Source organism: Schistocerca piceifrons, chromosome 8, assembly GCF_021461385.2.
Source record: "Schistocerca piceifrons isolate TAMUIC-IGC-003096 chromosome 8, iqSchPice1.1, whole genome shotgun sequence".
NCBI lineage: Eukaryota > Metazoa > Arthropoda > Insecta > Orthoptera > Acrididae > Schistocerca > Schistocerca piceifrons.
Genome location: NC_060145.1, coordinates 238,688,048 through 238,706,102, shown reverse-complemented (window position 1 = coordinate 238,706,102; position 18,055 = coordinate 238,688,048). Strand labels below are relative to the sequence as shown.

Here is an 18,055-nt window from a genome sequence, read left to right as displayed (position 1 = left end):
GTAACAGAAAATCAAATCTAATGATTCACATTCAGAATTAGTCTTGTTAAGCAAAGCCAAGTTAATGAGACCTACTTTAATTTTAATGAGTCCAGTCATTCATAAGCAATTTCAAACCACCTCACTCACTTCCTTCTGTTCGCTATGTCACTGAATTTATTGTTCTCTAAAACTGTCAAGTAATTAGTACTGTGCACATAATTAATTAATCACTCATTAATTTAGATAAAGTTTCGCCTTTGCAGAGTAGTTTTGAAGAAACCAGTTTGTTTAGTAAAAGTAAAGTAATGCAGTTAATTATGTCAAGTTAAGGAAAGAATAAATACATGAGAGCCGTTTATAATATGTAGTAGCTAACCGGCTAAGTCCTGAAGTAGTCGCAGTGTGCCACAATGACACACTGCAGATTGGCCATTAGTAAATGCCATTACTTCCTATTGCTTATCCTTCTTCTTTTGTACAGTTTGTGGCAGTGCAGTACACACAGCTAAGACAGAAGCCAGTACGTACCACTGACCCATCCTCCTGAACGTTTAGTGATGATAAATGAATATTGTGAAAGTTTTTAAATTGAAAAGCTTGACTGTGCCAGAATCTGATTATATAGTAAATATTAATTCAAGCACAGGCTCTGACTACCTTGGAAAACTGTTACGGTGTCTTTAAACATGACAAGACGAGATACTGGCAGAAGTAAAGCTGTGAGTACCGGGCGTGAGTCGTGCTTCGGTAGCTCAGATGGTAGAGCACTTGCCCGCGAAAGGCAAAGGTCCCGAGTTCGAGTCTCGGTCGGGCACACAGTTTTAATCTGCCAGGAAATTTCATGACAAAATAGAGCTGCTGTTGCCCCTATTGAATCCAGTAATGTATCAGTTATAATACTGAGTAGGATTTAAAGTAGTCCATCTGCATGAGTTTTATTAAACTATTGACACATTGTATTTACTTGCACAGCTAAGTGTGCCTGGATAAGAAAAGGTTTAAACTTCATAGACTCACGGAGAATCACTACAGCTTGTCTTGTATAAGCAAAAGCAACGATCATATAGTAACTTCAACAAGTGTATGTACACTAACGATATTGCAAAACCACTGTATTATTGTAATCACTTAATTACTTCTCATTAGTGTACTTCTTCAGACAGTATATCTAACAGCAATTGTTTTCTCAGTTAACTAATCATGTGTGCATTTTATTACCTCCATGAGCTTTAATAAACATAACCGCTTTTACTATTGCTGAAGAAATGCTGTACAAAAACACCGTTTCTTTCAAATAGTCTCAACAAAGTGTTAATTATTGTACCTGCTATCTAAGTATTTAGTAAATGTATGAAAGCCGTTACTTCTCCCTTTAATTACTCTAAATAAAAGCACAAGCACTGTCATGTTACAGGGCTAAGGCCTTTGGTATTTGAACTAGTTTGTACAAAGCAATTGAAGACAATGACTTTGTTCAAAACTAGCAAATTTTTTAATCTGCACTCTGTTACAAAAATAATGTATTCAAGGTTTCAATCTTTCCTTTTGGTGGTTGTGGCTGATGAATTATGTGCTCTGATTGTAGCTTTTTGGAGATACAGCTCCTTATAATACGTATCCTGTATTTGTATGCATGTTACCCTCTTGAAACACCATTACATGCAGCTGTATGTGATGTAGACAATTCATTAGAAGCTGGTAACTGGTGTTTCTTCTTCTCTCATTATTGTATATTAGTCACACCCTTACAAGAGCACACACCAGTGTACTTCCAATCATTGGACTCATACTGTAATTATCACAGATCAATTTCATGCACAAATTAACTATCACATAGCACTGCCCAGTCTTTTGATGAGCAAATGTGAGTCATCTCATGCCAAATTTACAATGGTCAAACTACATTTTCACAGTTCTAATGCCGTAGAGTGATCATGCTCATTACATCTTACTCTATTGACTGCCTACTTCAGGCTGTCGCTTTCTCTCTCTGAACGTTCTGGTGCACTCGCTAACTTTTTGCTCCTTCCACGTCATCCAAATGGGTAGACCTTTGGTTATAAATACAGCAGTATGTAATTCCACATTTACACATAATTTCAATTTTACATTAAATAATTCAAGCAAAAAAAAAATTTTTTTGTAAAAATACGCGAGGAAAAATTTGAGTACATTTTCTTGCTGTGTTAGTGCTAACTTCACCCTCTTTGTGGAGACACTGTACTGTCCTTTTTTTGGTATTTGATTTCATGTTTCAATGGCTTGAGTTGTCTGGTAATGGGAAAAACATGTTATGGAGTGCTTGTGAAATCCTGGATGTGTACATTTTTTAACGCCTCTTTTTCTACAATGGGGGTGCAAAATTTAGGATGAAAGTAACTTTCCCATGATGTGGCATTGCCAAGTGACATAACTCAACAAACTTTGATCTCATACATAGACAGAATTCCTGCAGTAGAGTATAGAAAGTAAGTTAAAGAAATACACAGTGAGAGAAAAAATGACAATTTCATTCAAATACAATAATTAAAGTGAAACCACTGTTTGTCATTATCATCCCATGAACATTGCAAAACCCTTTTACTGATACAGATGTGCTCTCTGCATTCTGTGCCGAGTGCAGCTTTGTTGTTGCCGTACTGCTTGCCAAACCTGTGTAGAGAGACAGTGTTCTGGCCACTATGATATACTTATAATATTTTAAGAAAACTATTTGGTGAAAAAATTTGATTTTTTTCACATTGCTCAATAAAGGTCTGAATTCCTTTTTGTTTATTCATCATAGTTACTGTGCTGCATCAAATTAAAGAAACCATTGCATGAAATTTTAATGCTTTTGTACAGGTACAAACATATTGCGTAAACTTTGCATATGGTTGATTTTAGCTCATACGTTGTTGCGTATGAAATTTAGATAAGATATCAAAATTTTATTTAAAAGTGAGAGCAGAACAATCTCTCATTTAGGTCTCCAGTTATTGGTTTTAATATCTGGTGAACAGTCCCATGTGACTGGCACATTTCGGTCACTGCACATTGGGAATTGTGGTAATAACAGTAATCATATTTCATAAATGTTTCAAGATACTGGGCAAATGATAGCACACAAAGAGGCACATGTGTTTTATGATAGATGCTCAAACTATTTTTATTCACAGAAATATGGAAAAAACTTGCCCACAGCAGTGACCGTTCGGTGAAAGTGTAAACACGTCAATAACACTTAAGAAAAATCCAGAGGCCATGTTTTAAATACATCTTCGGCACCTAGGGAGAGGCGGAGCATGATAAGTTAACTCACCTACAGTGGTCAAAGGGTTGATAGGGGGTTTGATCACCACAGATGGCAGAGCATGCTCTGCAATGTTCTCTCATGTACAGAGGCATAACGTGGCATGGACGTACTCTTCTCCAAGTGCTTGAACATGGTCAACACTATTGTGACACCAAACTACAATCCCATGTGTGTCTTTACAAGGGTGCAATTGGCCCCAGCTTCGTTTTTAGGTAGAGCAGCATGCAACCACTTTGAACAGGACATTTGGAGGAGCTTTTAGAATGAGAGGATATTTGGCAAATTAACTGGCCTGCCCATTCACTCAACTGAAATACAATTGAGCATGTGTCGGATTCATGGAGTAGATGTATTGCAGTATGTCCACACGCCCCATGACCATCCAGTAGTTGTCAACTGTGCTGGTGGAGGAATGGAATGCCCTAACTCAACAACTCGTTACCAACGTTGTGGTCACCTTGTGTGCATGTTGCAGAGCATGCATTGCCATCCATGATCTCATTTCTTTCAGTTACCGTCTGTATTGTAATGTAACAGTTGGGTCTATGTATGATCTAAGTTTCAACAAGCTACCGTATTTACCCGATTGTAAGACAGGTCTGTTCCCAAATTTGTCATTTGAAAAATGCAGGGTGGTCTTACATTTGGAAATTAAGCTGTTGCTGCTGAGGTTAACATTTCTACATTGTTTAATAAAGTACTTGGCGGTCATCTTACATTTGCAGATGAAGCTTTGTCCATTGAGATCATGTGCAAATTTATTTTGAAGAATTTGTAAGGATTAGGCTGGGCAAGTAGTGCTGGCATTTGAACAGGCTCAAGATTTACTGATACACCAAAGCACTTGACACAGTATTGATGTTGCTTTACTGATACACCAAAGCGCTCGATATAATATCGATGATGCTTGAACAATCACATGACTTTTGAATTGTGCTGGGGATGCATCAGTAAATTTGAACTAGCTGCTATAATATACTATGAACTAGCCACTATAATATACAGTCTATTGCTCTGCTTAAAATTTGACAGTTTTGTAAAACACAGGAAGAAATGGAACCAAATTCTATCATCTTACATACTCCTGTTGTATATGTATAGATACTATGTTCAAATATTAATGCTGCTATTTAAATAAAAGTAGCATTCAAAAGTGGAAATGATATTCTTCAAAAAATTTTACTTGCTTCTAAACCCAGACCAGTATTTTATTTGATTACGAGGCACTAATAATTTACTAAGTGGTGCAAATGAAACATTTGGTCACTGTACACATATTAGAATATCATTTTACATTACTGGCTTTTAATCAAATTTAGAACAGGTGGGTGACACTTAGATGAAACAAAAAGAAAAATTAATCGAGACTGAAATCTCCACAAATGAAATAAATCATATTGCATTGACTAATTGTTGTCACAAGAATAAATTACAGTGGCAAGACTTGTCATGGAGATAGTACCAATAGACATCACTAGATTGTGGGATGAGCAAAAGTTCTGGAATTGGACTGAACTGTTGTTGCAATCTTTTATTTATGTATTAGTTGCTGTTGATACATATGACTTGCACCCTAGAAGATAATGCCGTCTGTGTTTCACAGTTGCTCCAGCACAGCCCTACTGAAGGGTTGTGGGGGGAACATTGGTACCAGCTTGGCTGGAATAGTGAGTAGGCAGCAAATTACAGCATGTTGACAAACCTGGGAATCTGTACTTTTTGAACTTTGGCTACCGTGTTTAAACTGCTGTTTGCCTGAGTCTGTTTGAATTGGAATTGAATTGACTTCAAAATAACAGTAGTACACATTTCTGCAGGAGACAGTAAACGTCTAGGGAGTGGTGTACTCAAGTCTTTAGTGCTGCAGTGTTATTGTCGCTCACTGTGGCATATGACAGGAAAGAAAGAGTGTGTGTCAGCTGCTGGTTCTATGCAGCAAATGAGAGAGTGGCAGACAGACAATATGTTTGGAAGCAAGAGACATTGTAACATTCTCACATAAGTATTTAGATAAAAACAGCTGCGTTCTCAGGTCCCATGGTAACAACCACCTCAGAAATCACAGCATATTCAGAAGAAACAGTCAAATATTTGTGAGAATGAAGATATAAATTTCAGAGTTGTGCCATTAGGATGGTGGCGGTGGTGATAAAAAATAGTAATACCATAGGTGACAGGGTTAGCAAGCAAAAAATGTAGAAAAGAAAAAGGCAGCAAATTAACGTAAACAATTTCCTTTCATTTATTTTGTTTCTCCTTGTATTCTCAAAATGTAGACTATAAGTATAATAAATGGCAAAGATTGAGACAAAGTATAATGTTAGCTTTTTACGCAGATACTTTGACAGTAAAAGAGTTTGTAATTTTGATGAGTCAGAATATGTTTTTAAAAAATTCCCCTGAAGCCTCTTAAAAAAAGAGGGTCATCTTATAATCAGAGTCGTCTTATACTTGGTAAATATGGCCTTTTGCTTGGCAGTGATACATAATGCAAAAATTACTTTTATCTTTATGTTTTGCACACTTGTACTTGAGAAGAAGTACATTGTTCCACATTGAGTGTCTCTTAAAATGAATGCAGTTAACTCTTTCGAGCCATCTGGGTTGAGATGTGAAAGGACTGTACCTGTTCTGTGTTAGGATTTATCATTTGCCATAGATTATGTTGCTGTGGAACTTGCTTGTGAATGTAGGAAATGCCCACTCGTATGCTGCAGAGCATTTGAACTTTGTGGCACTGCAGCATACATATTTATTGGATATAAAAAGTCAGAAGTGTGGCAGGATAAATTGCCCATAGCAATTATTTTTTTCCTAAAAGTGTTTCAAAGGACATCGGTCATTGCAGATGGTATCCTACACGTGAAATGTTGATCATGCTACGGAATGCCCAAATGTATGGCTTACTTTTGTGACGCTTTTATCGTACACGTACATTTTGGTCAATGCATTTTTGTAAACACTGTGACAGTGTATAGTGCCCACGTCACACCAGCTCGCTACAGTGTCCTTCAGTAAGTGTTGAACCTCGTCTTTTGCCTTGTCGTTGGAGTGGAATGCCATCCAGGCAAACGTTTCTTCAAATTAGGGAACAGTTTGTAATCAGTATCCGAACTGTTTGGTGGGCGGGTGATGACTAGAGACCAGATTATATGCATTTGCATGTTGCATATGCATTTGCATGTTTGGCTCCTTTTCACCAGTTATTGCATATTTTAACTAAAAACTAGTGATAATGCATATTTTCACTCTATGTTTACAATATTTTAAAAATTTAGATGGGCAGTCTCTAGATCAATCTAGTTCTGATGTCTCACAGATTGACCATGATCTAGAACTGCGCGCAGTCGCTAACTGAGAGGTCACTGCCTAGTGAAATCACTACAGAATACGAACAGGAACAGGCAGACAGACAGAGTTAATGCTCCTGCTCCTGCGCCTGCGTGTGTAGTGTGTAATGTGTTGTGTGCCATGCCGCCTGGAAAAAGAAATGTTGTTTTGTCGATAGCTGACCATCCTGGAACATTTAAATATGACGGAATTGTTTTACATTGTTGAGTTTGCGAGAAAAATGTTTCATGCAAAAAGAATTTCAAATAGACCAGCATGTGAAGACAAGTCTTCATATCGTTGGAACACAGAAGAAAGGACCATGACAACAACTTCTGACAACAGCAAGTTGCAGTAGCAGGGATTTGTCCAAAGGTAAACAAAAGGGTTGGTTTAACAAGGATCTATGTGAAGCATTCATTGCAAGCAATATTCCTCTTCACAAACTTACAAACCCTATCCTCAAAAGCTTCCTGCACAAATATTGCTTATATCAAAATATGCCAGATGAATCAACATAATTTAAAAATCACATACCGACAATTTACATAAATGTTCTGGAAGAAATACGCAATGAACTCGAGGACAACATTATCTGGGTTTCAGTTGACGAAACTACAGACGCATGTGGCCCTTAAATTGCAGATTTAATTGTTGGCACTTTAAAAGAACTTGAAAATGTAAATCATTGTACAATCACCAGATTTGTGAATGAGGGTACCAGAAAAATATTTCCAGAATCTTCTGCTGATTAAAGGGTGTTTGTGTTTATATCAGATGCTGCTCCCTGTATGATCAAAGCAGGAAAAGCCCTCTGAGTATTTTATCCCAATTTGATTCTTGTGACGTGCTTTGCTCATGGAGTACATAGCCTTGCTCAGGAAGTACGTTCCATGTTTGTGAATGTAAATAAAGTGATTTCATCCACAAGGAGAGTGTTTCTAAAGGCCCCTGCTCGCATCAAGACCTACAAAGAAAAACTACCAAATGTGCCTTTATCTCCCGAACCAGTGGTAATGTGTTGGGGTACTTTGGTCAAAGCTGTGTTATTTTACAGTGAACATTTTGAGGCCATTAGGGAGGAAGCAAACCACTTCGATAGCGCAGAGACTTTGGCAGTTTGTCAGTGCAAGGAAACTTTTAATGATTCTGGTAGTAAAAAAAGACATTGCTGTGTAACACTTATTTTTCCCATATATCTGCAAGTATTAAAGAGCTTGAAACTCAAGGTTTAGCATTGAATAAATCTATTCAGTCAGTGAATAAAGTACTTCTAGTGAAGTCCTCATTGCCATAGGTATTCCCAAGAAAACTTAAAGAAAAGTTTGAAAACATTTTAAACAGAAACCCAGGCTTTGAACCCTTGCAGCAAATTGATATTTTTATTAATGGGCTTGGTGAACTTTGACCAGAAACAATAAGTGCCAACATAACACCCAAAGTCAAATAATGCCCAGTTAACTCAGTTGATTTAGAATGGTCCTTTTCTGCTTATAAAAATGTTTTAAGTGCTCGAAGACACAACCTTACTACTGAACATTTGGAACAGTACTTGGTCGTTTTTGTTTACAATAGTTGAAAAATGTAAAATAAATTGTAAATGATGCTTTGGTCCAATAGTATTAATTAAAGGTTAATGTTGTTCAAAAAATATTCATGATTGTATGTCTTTTTGTAAATAAAATATTATGGAGTCTTTGAGCGTGTGATATCTCAAAGTTGGTCCTGTACATATCAATCATTTTGCTGTGACGCACTCCCATCGCATCTGCTTGTTATGACAACAATAGCAAAGAAGGAACAATTCTTGAAACATGGTATGCATCTCCATTTTGCAAACATTTGGAAAATAATCCCGGAAAGGCCCCCTTCCTAACCTCTACCAGAAAGTAAATGTACCGATTTTTTGCTTGGCTGGTGCTGCTATTCCTTGTAATTGATACATACAGGTTCGAATTTGAGGTATAATGGATGCAGTAACTACCATGTTTTTTGTTATTTGATCTTGCATATTTTGACACTTTTCATGCATAGTTTAAGGGGGGATGTAATGGATTTTGGTCCAAAAAATCTATTTTTCAAGAATATTATTTTCTTGATCTACACAGTTTAATCTATGTTGTGTGTTAATTTTATCGTGATAGCACCTTTAAATTGTTAAACTGATTAACTCTGCACTGGCGCCACTCCCACCTTTTCTGACATGTAGGAAGCTGCTTGCTTCAGCAGAATTTTTGTCAGTGTGAAGGCTATTTTCTTTCGATACCTTTGGCTGACATCTGTATCTTTGCCCAAAAACTTTCTTGCATGAGGTTTATTTACATTTTGACAAAGCTAACACATATTGGTAATGGAAGGTTGAATTTGCAAACCTTTATGTGGAAGTCAAGATTTATGCATAATGGGTGTAAATACTGCCAGCAGTGTGCAACAATGAAAATGTCTAACAATGAAGACAGTGAGAAACTGTGGCAAGAAAAGCATGCAGTAGCATTCTCTAAAAATAAGAGTGGCTCAAGTGGGAGCATGGAGGCTGCTGCAGTTGTGAAGATGTTCTCCAGACCTGAGGACCAGTATGGTGTTGTTACATATACCAAATACCTTGGTCACGGGGACCCCTCTTCATTCAAAGCTGTAACAGATAAAAGTCCGTACAGTTCAACAATAGAAAAGTTGGAATGTGTTGGCCACATCCAAAACAGGTTTGGTTGTAGGCTTTGCTGCTTGATGAAAGAGAAGAAAGGTGAAGTACTTGAGGATGGAAAACCACTAGGAGCAAAAGGCAGGCTTACTCTGAAAGAAATAGATTCTCTTCAGTTATCTTATGGGAGAGCTATCAGAAAATTCAGAGGCAAAGAGGTGTGCTGTCTGGGCAATTTTTTTCCACAAACTATCCACTGACCAAACAGCAGTGCACAATCTGTGTCCAAAAGACGATTGGTGTAAGTTCAGCTACAGAAATGAGACGTATTCACATGAACACTCATTACCAGAACCTGTTAATTAGTGCAGTAAAGCCCACATTCAGGTTTCTGCAAACCCTGATTTAATGAGGAATTGTCTTCATGGAAATAGACAAAGTGCAAATGAAAGCCTCAATAATTTAATTTGGATTAGATGCTCAAAAAGGACATTCTGTGGACTTGAAGTACTCAAAATAGTAGTCTATGATGCAGTTTTATGTTATAATAACGGAAATAATGGCAGAATTAAAGTGCTGAAGAGAGTTGGTATAGATCCTGGTGTGTTTACAACAAAAGCATTTTACACCACCGACGAGAGCAGGGTCAAGAAAACTTGCAGATCAGTGTCTTACCTGCAAATACAGGCCAGACAGATTCAAAGAGGAGAGAAGAGAAGCCTGAAGTATGAGCAGTATCAGTATGGAGGATTTTAAAATTGAGGTATGCTTATTACATGTAGAAGTATGAGAAGAAAATCTTTGAACCTCATTTTTTCTGTTTTACATTTTTTTTACGTTATTAGAAGCCTTGTCTCAAAGGGTATTTATGCGCTAATGTTATGAAATTTTCAGGAACTGTTCACAACGTGTTGCTGTCTCCCTGGAACTAAAAAATGTGAGATCTTGCAGTTATGTTCTGATTTTAGATGATTGTATGTAGAAAAACAAGTTAATTTTTGATGTGCAAAATTGAAAACTCTGTTCATGATACAATTTGTACCATAAATTTATAACTGTAGTTCACTGGTCTTATAACCTTCTCAGGGCACTACAATAAAATTTTCAGATTAATTGAGTGATTAGAATTTGAGTTATGGCTTTTTATAAAAAAAAGACAATAAAAAAATTCAAATTTCTGGCAAAATATTTATCCTGCATATTTTATTACATTTTTCCATTAAAACACAGCTCTTCACATGCAAAATTTTATATTTGTACATTGATAAGTGCAGCTGTAATGACTTTTTTAAGTAAATATTTACATGTTCCATTACATCCCCCCTTAAGGTTTTTATGATGAATATAACCTGGTCTTTAGTGATAACGTTCCAAACAAAGTTTTGTAAGAGATTGACAAATGGTGAACGATATGTGGGCGGGTATCAACATGGAGAATTCTTTATGCCCTTGCTCAGCATTACTTTTCTCCAGTACTAAATTGCCCTTCTCAGTTTTTAAATGTCCCACAGTACCTGTCAGCCTTTATTGCTATCCCAACATGAAGAAAACAGCCAACAGTAACCCCTTCCAGTCACAGAACACAGTTGCCATGACTTTACCAGCAGATCTCTTTCAACGAAAAGGGATGTCACTTTTTCCATGACTGTTGTTTTTCCTCAGGTGACTGAATGTAGAAGACAAATGGCAGGTTATACATTATGGGCCAATTTGTATCTTTGGCTTTGTTTAATTACTTTGGAAACACTTATAAAGCTTACATACAGAACTACAATAAAAACAAAAGATGTGACTGTGTAATTATTGGTGGTTGTTTGCTTACCCACATAGGTTGAATCATAAACACATCTTCTTCAGGACAAGGGATTTCTAAGCAACTGTAGCTGCATGTCTGGTTTTATTGTTGTTATAGATGGATCAGAATCTTGAGAAAACTTAGTCCAATTTGGTGTCTTAATTTTTTTTCACATTGTTTGCAGTGCAAATTTGAGCTGGTATGACAACTTTTGGTGACAGAAAATCCCTTGATTACTGCCACAGTTACTCTTTAGAAAGAAATAATTTTGACGCTGACGCCATATTGCCCAGTGCTTCTGTGATGGAGAAGTTGACTAGTGAGGCACTCAGTGACACATAGATGATACTTCTGGAAGGAAGACATAGATGATACTTCCAGAAGGAAGACTAACATTTGTCCACATGACAAAGCAGACAAGTCTGACAGCTTTTATGCTTTACAGTTGATATTTTTGCTCCTTGTTTGCTTAATGCTGAATAGTTGGTCATCACACTGATGTATGAAACAGAGCAACAGATACAGATTAGCAGACATATAAGTCATCTCTCTATAATTTCTGTGTGATGAAACAAGCACTGACTGCATAGTATCTGTATTGGATTGTTCAAGACAGATTATCAACAAAGAAAGGTTTTTTAACATCAACTGCTGTACTACAATGCTATGTCCGTTTTGGTCTGAAGTAATTGGGTGACTAACCTAGTTAATCTCTGTGTGGCAGGTTTCTTCCATCATTTCTCCCTCTTGACAGGTGGGGAAAAAGCCTTAAGTCCAAAGCTAGCATATTAACTGCCTTATTTTGTCTATTGACATTTGGTAGTATACTTTTCTATTTTGTATTCTATTCCAGGTCCAATACTTTTGGAATGTGTGACACATCATCAATTGAAAACAGTATTGAAAGCTGTACCTGAAGATATACGCATCATTCTACAGGATCCTTGGAAGTTCTATGGCCATGTGGTACCTCCTATGTGTAGGCCACTATCTCCTGAACTGTGGTAAGAAATCTTAATAATTAATGGTAGTGTAAATTGGGACTAATGTGCCAAAGTACCTGTTTGGACATTTAAAAAGTTTGTTTGAATGAGCTTTAACATCAGGCTTTTGAGGAAGAGTAGGAGAAGTAAGTAAAGAGGTGAGAGAAACCAACCACCTGTAATAGCAGAAGTGACAAGCATCCTCCTACTAGGTAAACTGAATGGGGACATCTCACTGTCTGTGAGACTTGTATTGTTTTTGTGGCAGCAATGAAAGCCACTAGGCTGATCAGTCTGATTTTGTTCCTAGCTAGGAACATGTGGCAAAGGCTGAAATGTTTTATTTCACTTTTGACTTGAGCATAGCTGCTCTAAATTCTGTAAATTCTGACCAGTTCTTTTTAGCAATATTTCCAACCGGTTGGCTGTATAATCCTATGTTGAAACTAGTATACAGTTGCTGAGAAGCAGCCATGTTTAAAACTGTAAACTGAAAGAGTTGCCAATGATTTTACAAACAGGTACTACTCTTCACAGTTTCAATACCAATGTCCTACCACACTTCCACAACTTCAGGATTGCTTACACACTTGTTAATCACAGAGCAGCTCACCACTCCCCACCTTTCTGGAAATAATCAGTGAAAGGAAGAAAGGAAAGTAGGTAAAGGTTTAATGCTCCTTTGATGACTGGGTTAACAGAGACTTGAGCACAAGCTCAGATTGGGAAATAGGCTATTTGTCTTTCAAAGATTAAGTGATTTTGTGGGACAGCAGAAAACCTTAATCTTGGTGGCTATGCAAAGATTTAAACAGCCTTCCACTCAGATGACGATGGGTTGGATTGTTTTCTGATCATTCCTGAAGTGGGAAACATTCTCCCCAAACTTTTCCTACTCCTCATAAGTAGCACTCCACCACAAAACCAACCTATCAGATATCATTGTCCATTCTTAGGCCACTCCAGAAGCTAACATCCTACCCAGTGATCATATCCTTTGTGATAATCCTTATTCAGTTAGCTCACCTACTGCCATTTATCCTAATCTGGTCAGTTCAGCATATGCTGTTATAAGTGGAGCCAGGTGTGAAAGCAGCCTTGTGATATGGCATCTTTACTGCAGTGATGACTTGACACTGTCTTTGTGAGCTGGGACGCTTCCTTGGGGGGGGGGGGGGGGGGGGGGGGTTCTGTTTGTGAACAACCTCACTGGCTGCTTTACAACACAAGGAATGAGAGAGCGCACTCTTAACCTCTCCTTTTATACTTTTCATTGACTTGTTGGTGATGGTTTTGCCTAGTTGCTGTCATGCTACACCCGCACTTTGGAAAGGAAAGGTGCCCAATGGACATGAATAAACAATGCTTTTCCAATTTAGGCAGTTATGCCTGTAGGTTGAATCCCAGACAAACGACCAAATGTTACTTACATATATTTTTTACTTCGTTGCTGGGGTCTCTCTTCTTCAGCCCAGCTCTATCTTATTTGATTCACTTTTCTGAATTACTTGCGTGAATAATTTCTGCTGTGGCAAATTTTTCTCCGACTCCTTTCTCTCCATTGACAGATCAAGAAACCTGTTGTGCTAAGAGATAGAACCTTTTGTTCTTATTTTTTGACTATATCTACATCTGTTGTGCTGTGTAGATTCTATTATTTTGATTTCTTTGTGTGTAAAAATTCAGTTTCACTCTGCACTAGACCTGTTTATATTCTGGCTGTAGAATACAGGCCATTTTAGCAACATTCTTATACGTTCCATTGTATGATTAGTTACCAGAGTTGGCCATATAAACTATTTTAACACAGCATTTAGACTCTGTTTTAAGAATTAAATTTCAGTGAACAAGTTTTGTAGAAAGGAAGTCATGACACTTAAGAATACACCCCACACTCTTTCACAAGGAGTGTTTACTTGAGAAAACTATAATATTTTCAGAATTGCTGGTTAGTTCTCACCTTCAGAAGGTGAAATATTTTGTATTGCCAATCAGACTGGTATAAAAGACAATGCAGTATCCTAGCTTTCAGAATTGTTAGTTCCTTCCTCTTGAAAGAAAGAGGAATAGGTTGAAGAAGCTTAGAAATTTAAGGGCATGTCACTCAGGTCCCAGGATGAGAAGGACCAGCTTTTTGCAAGTTTGAGAACAAAATAAAAGATAAAAGGGCAGGCATGAAAGAAGAGGGGCGATCAAACTAATCTCTTTGACACCATCCCTTTGTCTTTGTCTCCCCTCATCCTCACAAGAACTGGGTCACCCTCATCTTGTGGTGTGAGTGACCTGCAATTTAGCAATCTTTCTATCATCGTGTGCACTTAAACACTCTTGATATTGTCATTTTGTAGACGTAGTATGATTTTCTTTAACCTTCTGCAATCTTCTCCTTTCTGCTGCCTGAGGAAGGAACTAATAGTTCCAAAAGCTGGGATAGTGTCATGTGCCTTATGTATGCATTGGCAGTACTAAATATTTCACCACCTGAAGATCAGTACTGATTCGCAATTCTGTATCTTAATTCCTCGCCACCAGAATAAAATTCAGTCATCAGTTGCGAATATATTTTTAATGCATTTCACCAGTTTCGAAAAACAAATTTATCATCTTCACAAGTGTAGTACTGGTTTAGCAGATATCATTGCTAGTTCATAGAAACATTATATGCCGTATTTAAGATGAAACTGAAAGTAGGCATAATTGCTACTTTCTATTGTGACTAAAACAAGATTTCAGTTTGCAGAGTTGGTAGCAACCTTTGGTTAATTTGCATTCAAATATTCTTTGTGCTTATTCTTTTTCAAATTACCTTATGACCAATAGCCTAAGAATTAAGTTTCTGTTCATTTATCATCAATGATAAATTGGAAGCACAGGTCATTGTTGTGGACTGATGACCAAGCAGTTTTATCCCTCCCTCCCCCCTTTTAAACCAACCAACCAATCATTGTTGTGAGAAATGTGAAATTGTAGTGAGCCTTTTGATTTACTGTTTATTATAAGGAGATTATCTTGCACTTAGTTGCATTGATAGTATAATGCAGAACTTAAATTATTTGCCATATTCACTGGGCTATAAGACTATTCTCCCTCTCACCCCCTCCCCCAACACACACAAAAAAAGAGAGAAAATCCATCATTCTAAAAATGCAGGGTCATCTTGCATTCACAGATGAAGCTTTGCTAGTTGAGGTCACATGCAGATTTAATTTGATTATTTCACAAGTGTGCATTGGGATGCAGTGACACCAGCACGGCTGAATGTGGGAGGGTAGTGGTGAGCAGCAGGAAATTTTGTTATGCTGCCAACCGTGGGAATGCATTTTGTGTACCTTGATTTTTATGAACGTCTGACATGTTAAACCTGTAATTTACCTGAATCTAAATGCAATTAGAACTAAACAGATTTACATTTCTACAAGAGAAAAATTAATGCTAAAAATGTGTTCACACAGAATACCCAGAATGTGCCATAACTGAAATAATAATTTAAATGGTGGCATGACAGCATTGTTAATTTTCAAGATTGGCAGCAGTCGATGAAGTACACTGTTAGCACAAAATGGTCAGATTTCTGCCAGTTCAGCGCTAAGAAGCTGAGATGAGAACATGTTACTGTGATTCAGTTTGCTTAACACTGTAAAACAGTAAATTGTAGCAGATGATGGTAGATGTTAACTACAGTCGTCACTCTGTTGAGAAATGTGGACCTAAGAGTTTGCAGTTCGCAATTGATTCACTCAGACAATGTGAAACTAATGTTTAGTTAGTAGCTATTAATGATGCAGAGGCTACAAACATTTCCACAGCAAGAGGAAAATTTGGTATCACAGTTTTAAACAATTGTAAGTGGTGTCGGATAAGGAATCGGTTACAGATCATCAATTCTACACATCAGTTTTTTTAGGGGACCAAATCAGCAAGATTTCCTGAATTGGAGCAGCAGGCTGTTCAGCATGTGCGAGATAAATTCAATTAAGGCTTCCAGATTACTTGAGAAATTTTCCAAATGAAGCTTCTGGAGTTACAGAAATTTTCCAACTGTCTGCATCGTGAAATCTAAAGCAAGCACAAGCCGGTGTGAGATGATGATGAAGAGGGTGGGACTTCCGTTAAAACACAGGACAGCTCTAGCTCACTGACTTCCTGCAGCATTGGCAAAAGCATATGCATGTATAAGAGTCACACAATCTATCCAATAAAACACAATGACTGTTTACAATAGACAGTGTAATCTTAAGACTTGCCTAAAAAGTTAGTTTAAGTCAATGAAACTGTTTATAAATGTGATTAGTAAGGATACATTCAAAATAAAATTTCTCAAAGACCCTCTTAAAAAACTGGAGGGGGGGGGGGGGTCTTATCAGAGTCTTCTTGTTGCTTGGTAAAAATGGCATGTTCAGTGAATAAGTAGCTAATAATGGTAGGGAAGCTAACAGAAGCTGGTGGTAAACTGTTCTGATATACTGACAATATTAATGCAGTTGTGTTACATCGATTTGAAAAAATTTGTCAGGACAATGGTTAAATAAATAAGTGACTTTTGGACATATCTAATCATATATGAGCCTCCAACCCCTTCTATCTCTTGCTGCTCACCCCTTACCCATATGCGTGTGTGTGTGTGTGTGTGTGTGTGTAAAATTGATTGAGTAGAATAACTATTTAAAAATTTTTCTTTCCAGGTCTGTTCTGTCACCTATTCTGCCAGTTGTAACTAAAAGCTATCTTCACGCATACAACTTCATAGCAATTTTTTGTGATCATAATGTGCAGAGAAAAGTGCGGAGAAACAGTGGTACGCCAACTCCAAGAACTATAGGGCAAAATGTCGCACATGGCTATCGCATGATGAGTTACCAGTTCAATAGTCTGTTAAGGATCCTGAAGAGGATAGAGAAGTGTAAAGATGTTAATTTTAATGTGGATGCATATGAAAGTATTACTATTATGAATGCAAAATTGCAGGGATGAAGATGTAGTGTGACAGTTGTCTGTCTATGATAGAGGCTGAAAGCTGACATACTCCTCTCAGCATTTTAATTGTAAATATATTTTAAATGTGATGATTATGATGTATACTCAACATAAATTTCAGACAGATGTGAATTTCTGTTATGTGTGATTCTCTTTCTGTATTTGTTACACCTGCATGTCTCAATTTAATATCAGTTTATAGATGTTAAAACCAGGGAAATGATGATGCATATTTTATTTCACTGTTACATTTTTGAGTCACAAAAGACAGAATATTTCACATCTGCTTAATTGTCTCTTTTGCAAGTGTGTTTTGGTAAACAGTAAATAGCTGACCTCCAATTCATGGTCTGAAAATCATTGTGGAGAAGTCAGTGGAAACAAATATGGCTTGGGATATAGAGGTAATATATTTGTGGAATGATATACTATCTTTCGTTTGAACATCTGGAAATGTTGTTCAGTTTCCACAAAGGGATAAGTAATTTATTATCCAGACCACTTTCAGAAGATGCAAATTTCCTTAGAAAATGTCACTCTTCAAATGTTTCTTAACTGAATTCATACAGTTTTGTCTTAGTGATATGTGACTGTTTAAACAGCAGCTTTTCTAAATGTGTAGTACTGAATTTAAATTGTGACAACTGATAATGGATTCTTAGAATTAAGGGACAGTATTGAATTTGAAGCTGATACAACAGTCCTCCTAAACTGAGAAGTCTCGTCTGTACAGGATTTGAAGTGTTTTAAACGTTTTATATGTGTGTAATATGTGGAGAAGGATAATTACAGACATTTTAGAAAAGAAAAGTGCCATAGCTAACAGTATTAAAATAAAAGTACAAATTATTTTATAATACTTTAAGAGATATTTTACTGCATAATAAAATCAAAAGTAAATTATTTTCTGGTATACGACCTTTTTGTTTGTGCTCTCCAACAAATTCCCACTCACAGAACCACAACTTCTTCAAAAAAAAAATTTTTTATAAACTTTTTCTTCTTTGTAAAAGATGGAACAGATAGAACTTGTAATCATGTGGTGTCACTATGCT

At 36.9% G+C, this 18,055-nt stretch overlaps 1 protein-coding gene across 1 annotated transcript in view; it reads left to right on the top strand.

Moving 5' to 3' along the window:
* Positions 1-17,837, top strand: part of LOC124711447 — a 461,065-nt gene extending 443,228 nt beyond the window's left edge. The window contains exons 17-18 of the mRNA XM_047241528.1: positions 11,897-12,047; positions 16,709-17,837. Coding sequence (XP_047097484.1) covers positions 11,897-12,047; positions 16,709-16,997 — 440 coding nt within the window. The 3' untranslated portion in view covers positions 16,998-17,837. The remainder of the gene's footprint in view (positions 1-11,896; positions 12,048-16,708) is intronic.
* Positions 17,838-18,055: the final 218 nt, after the last annotated feature.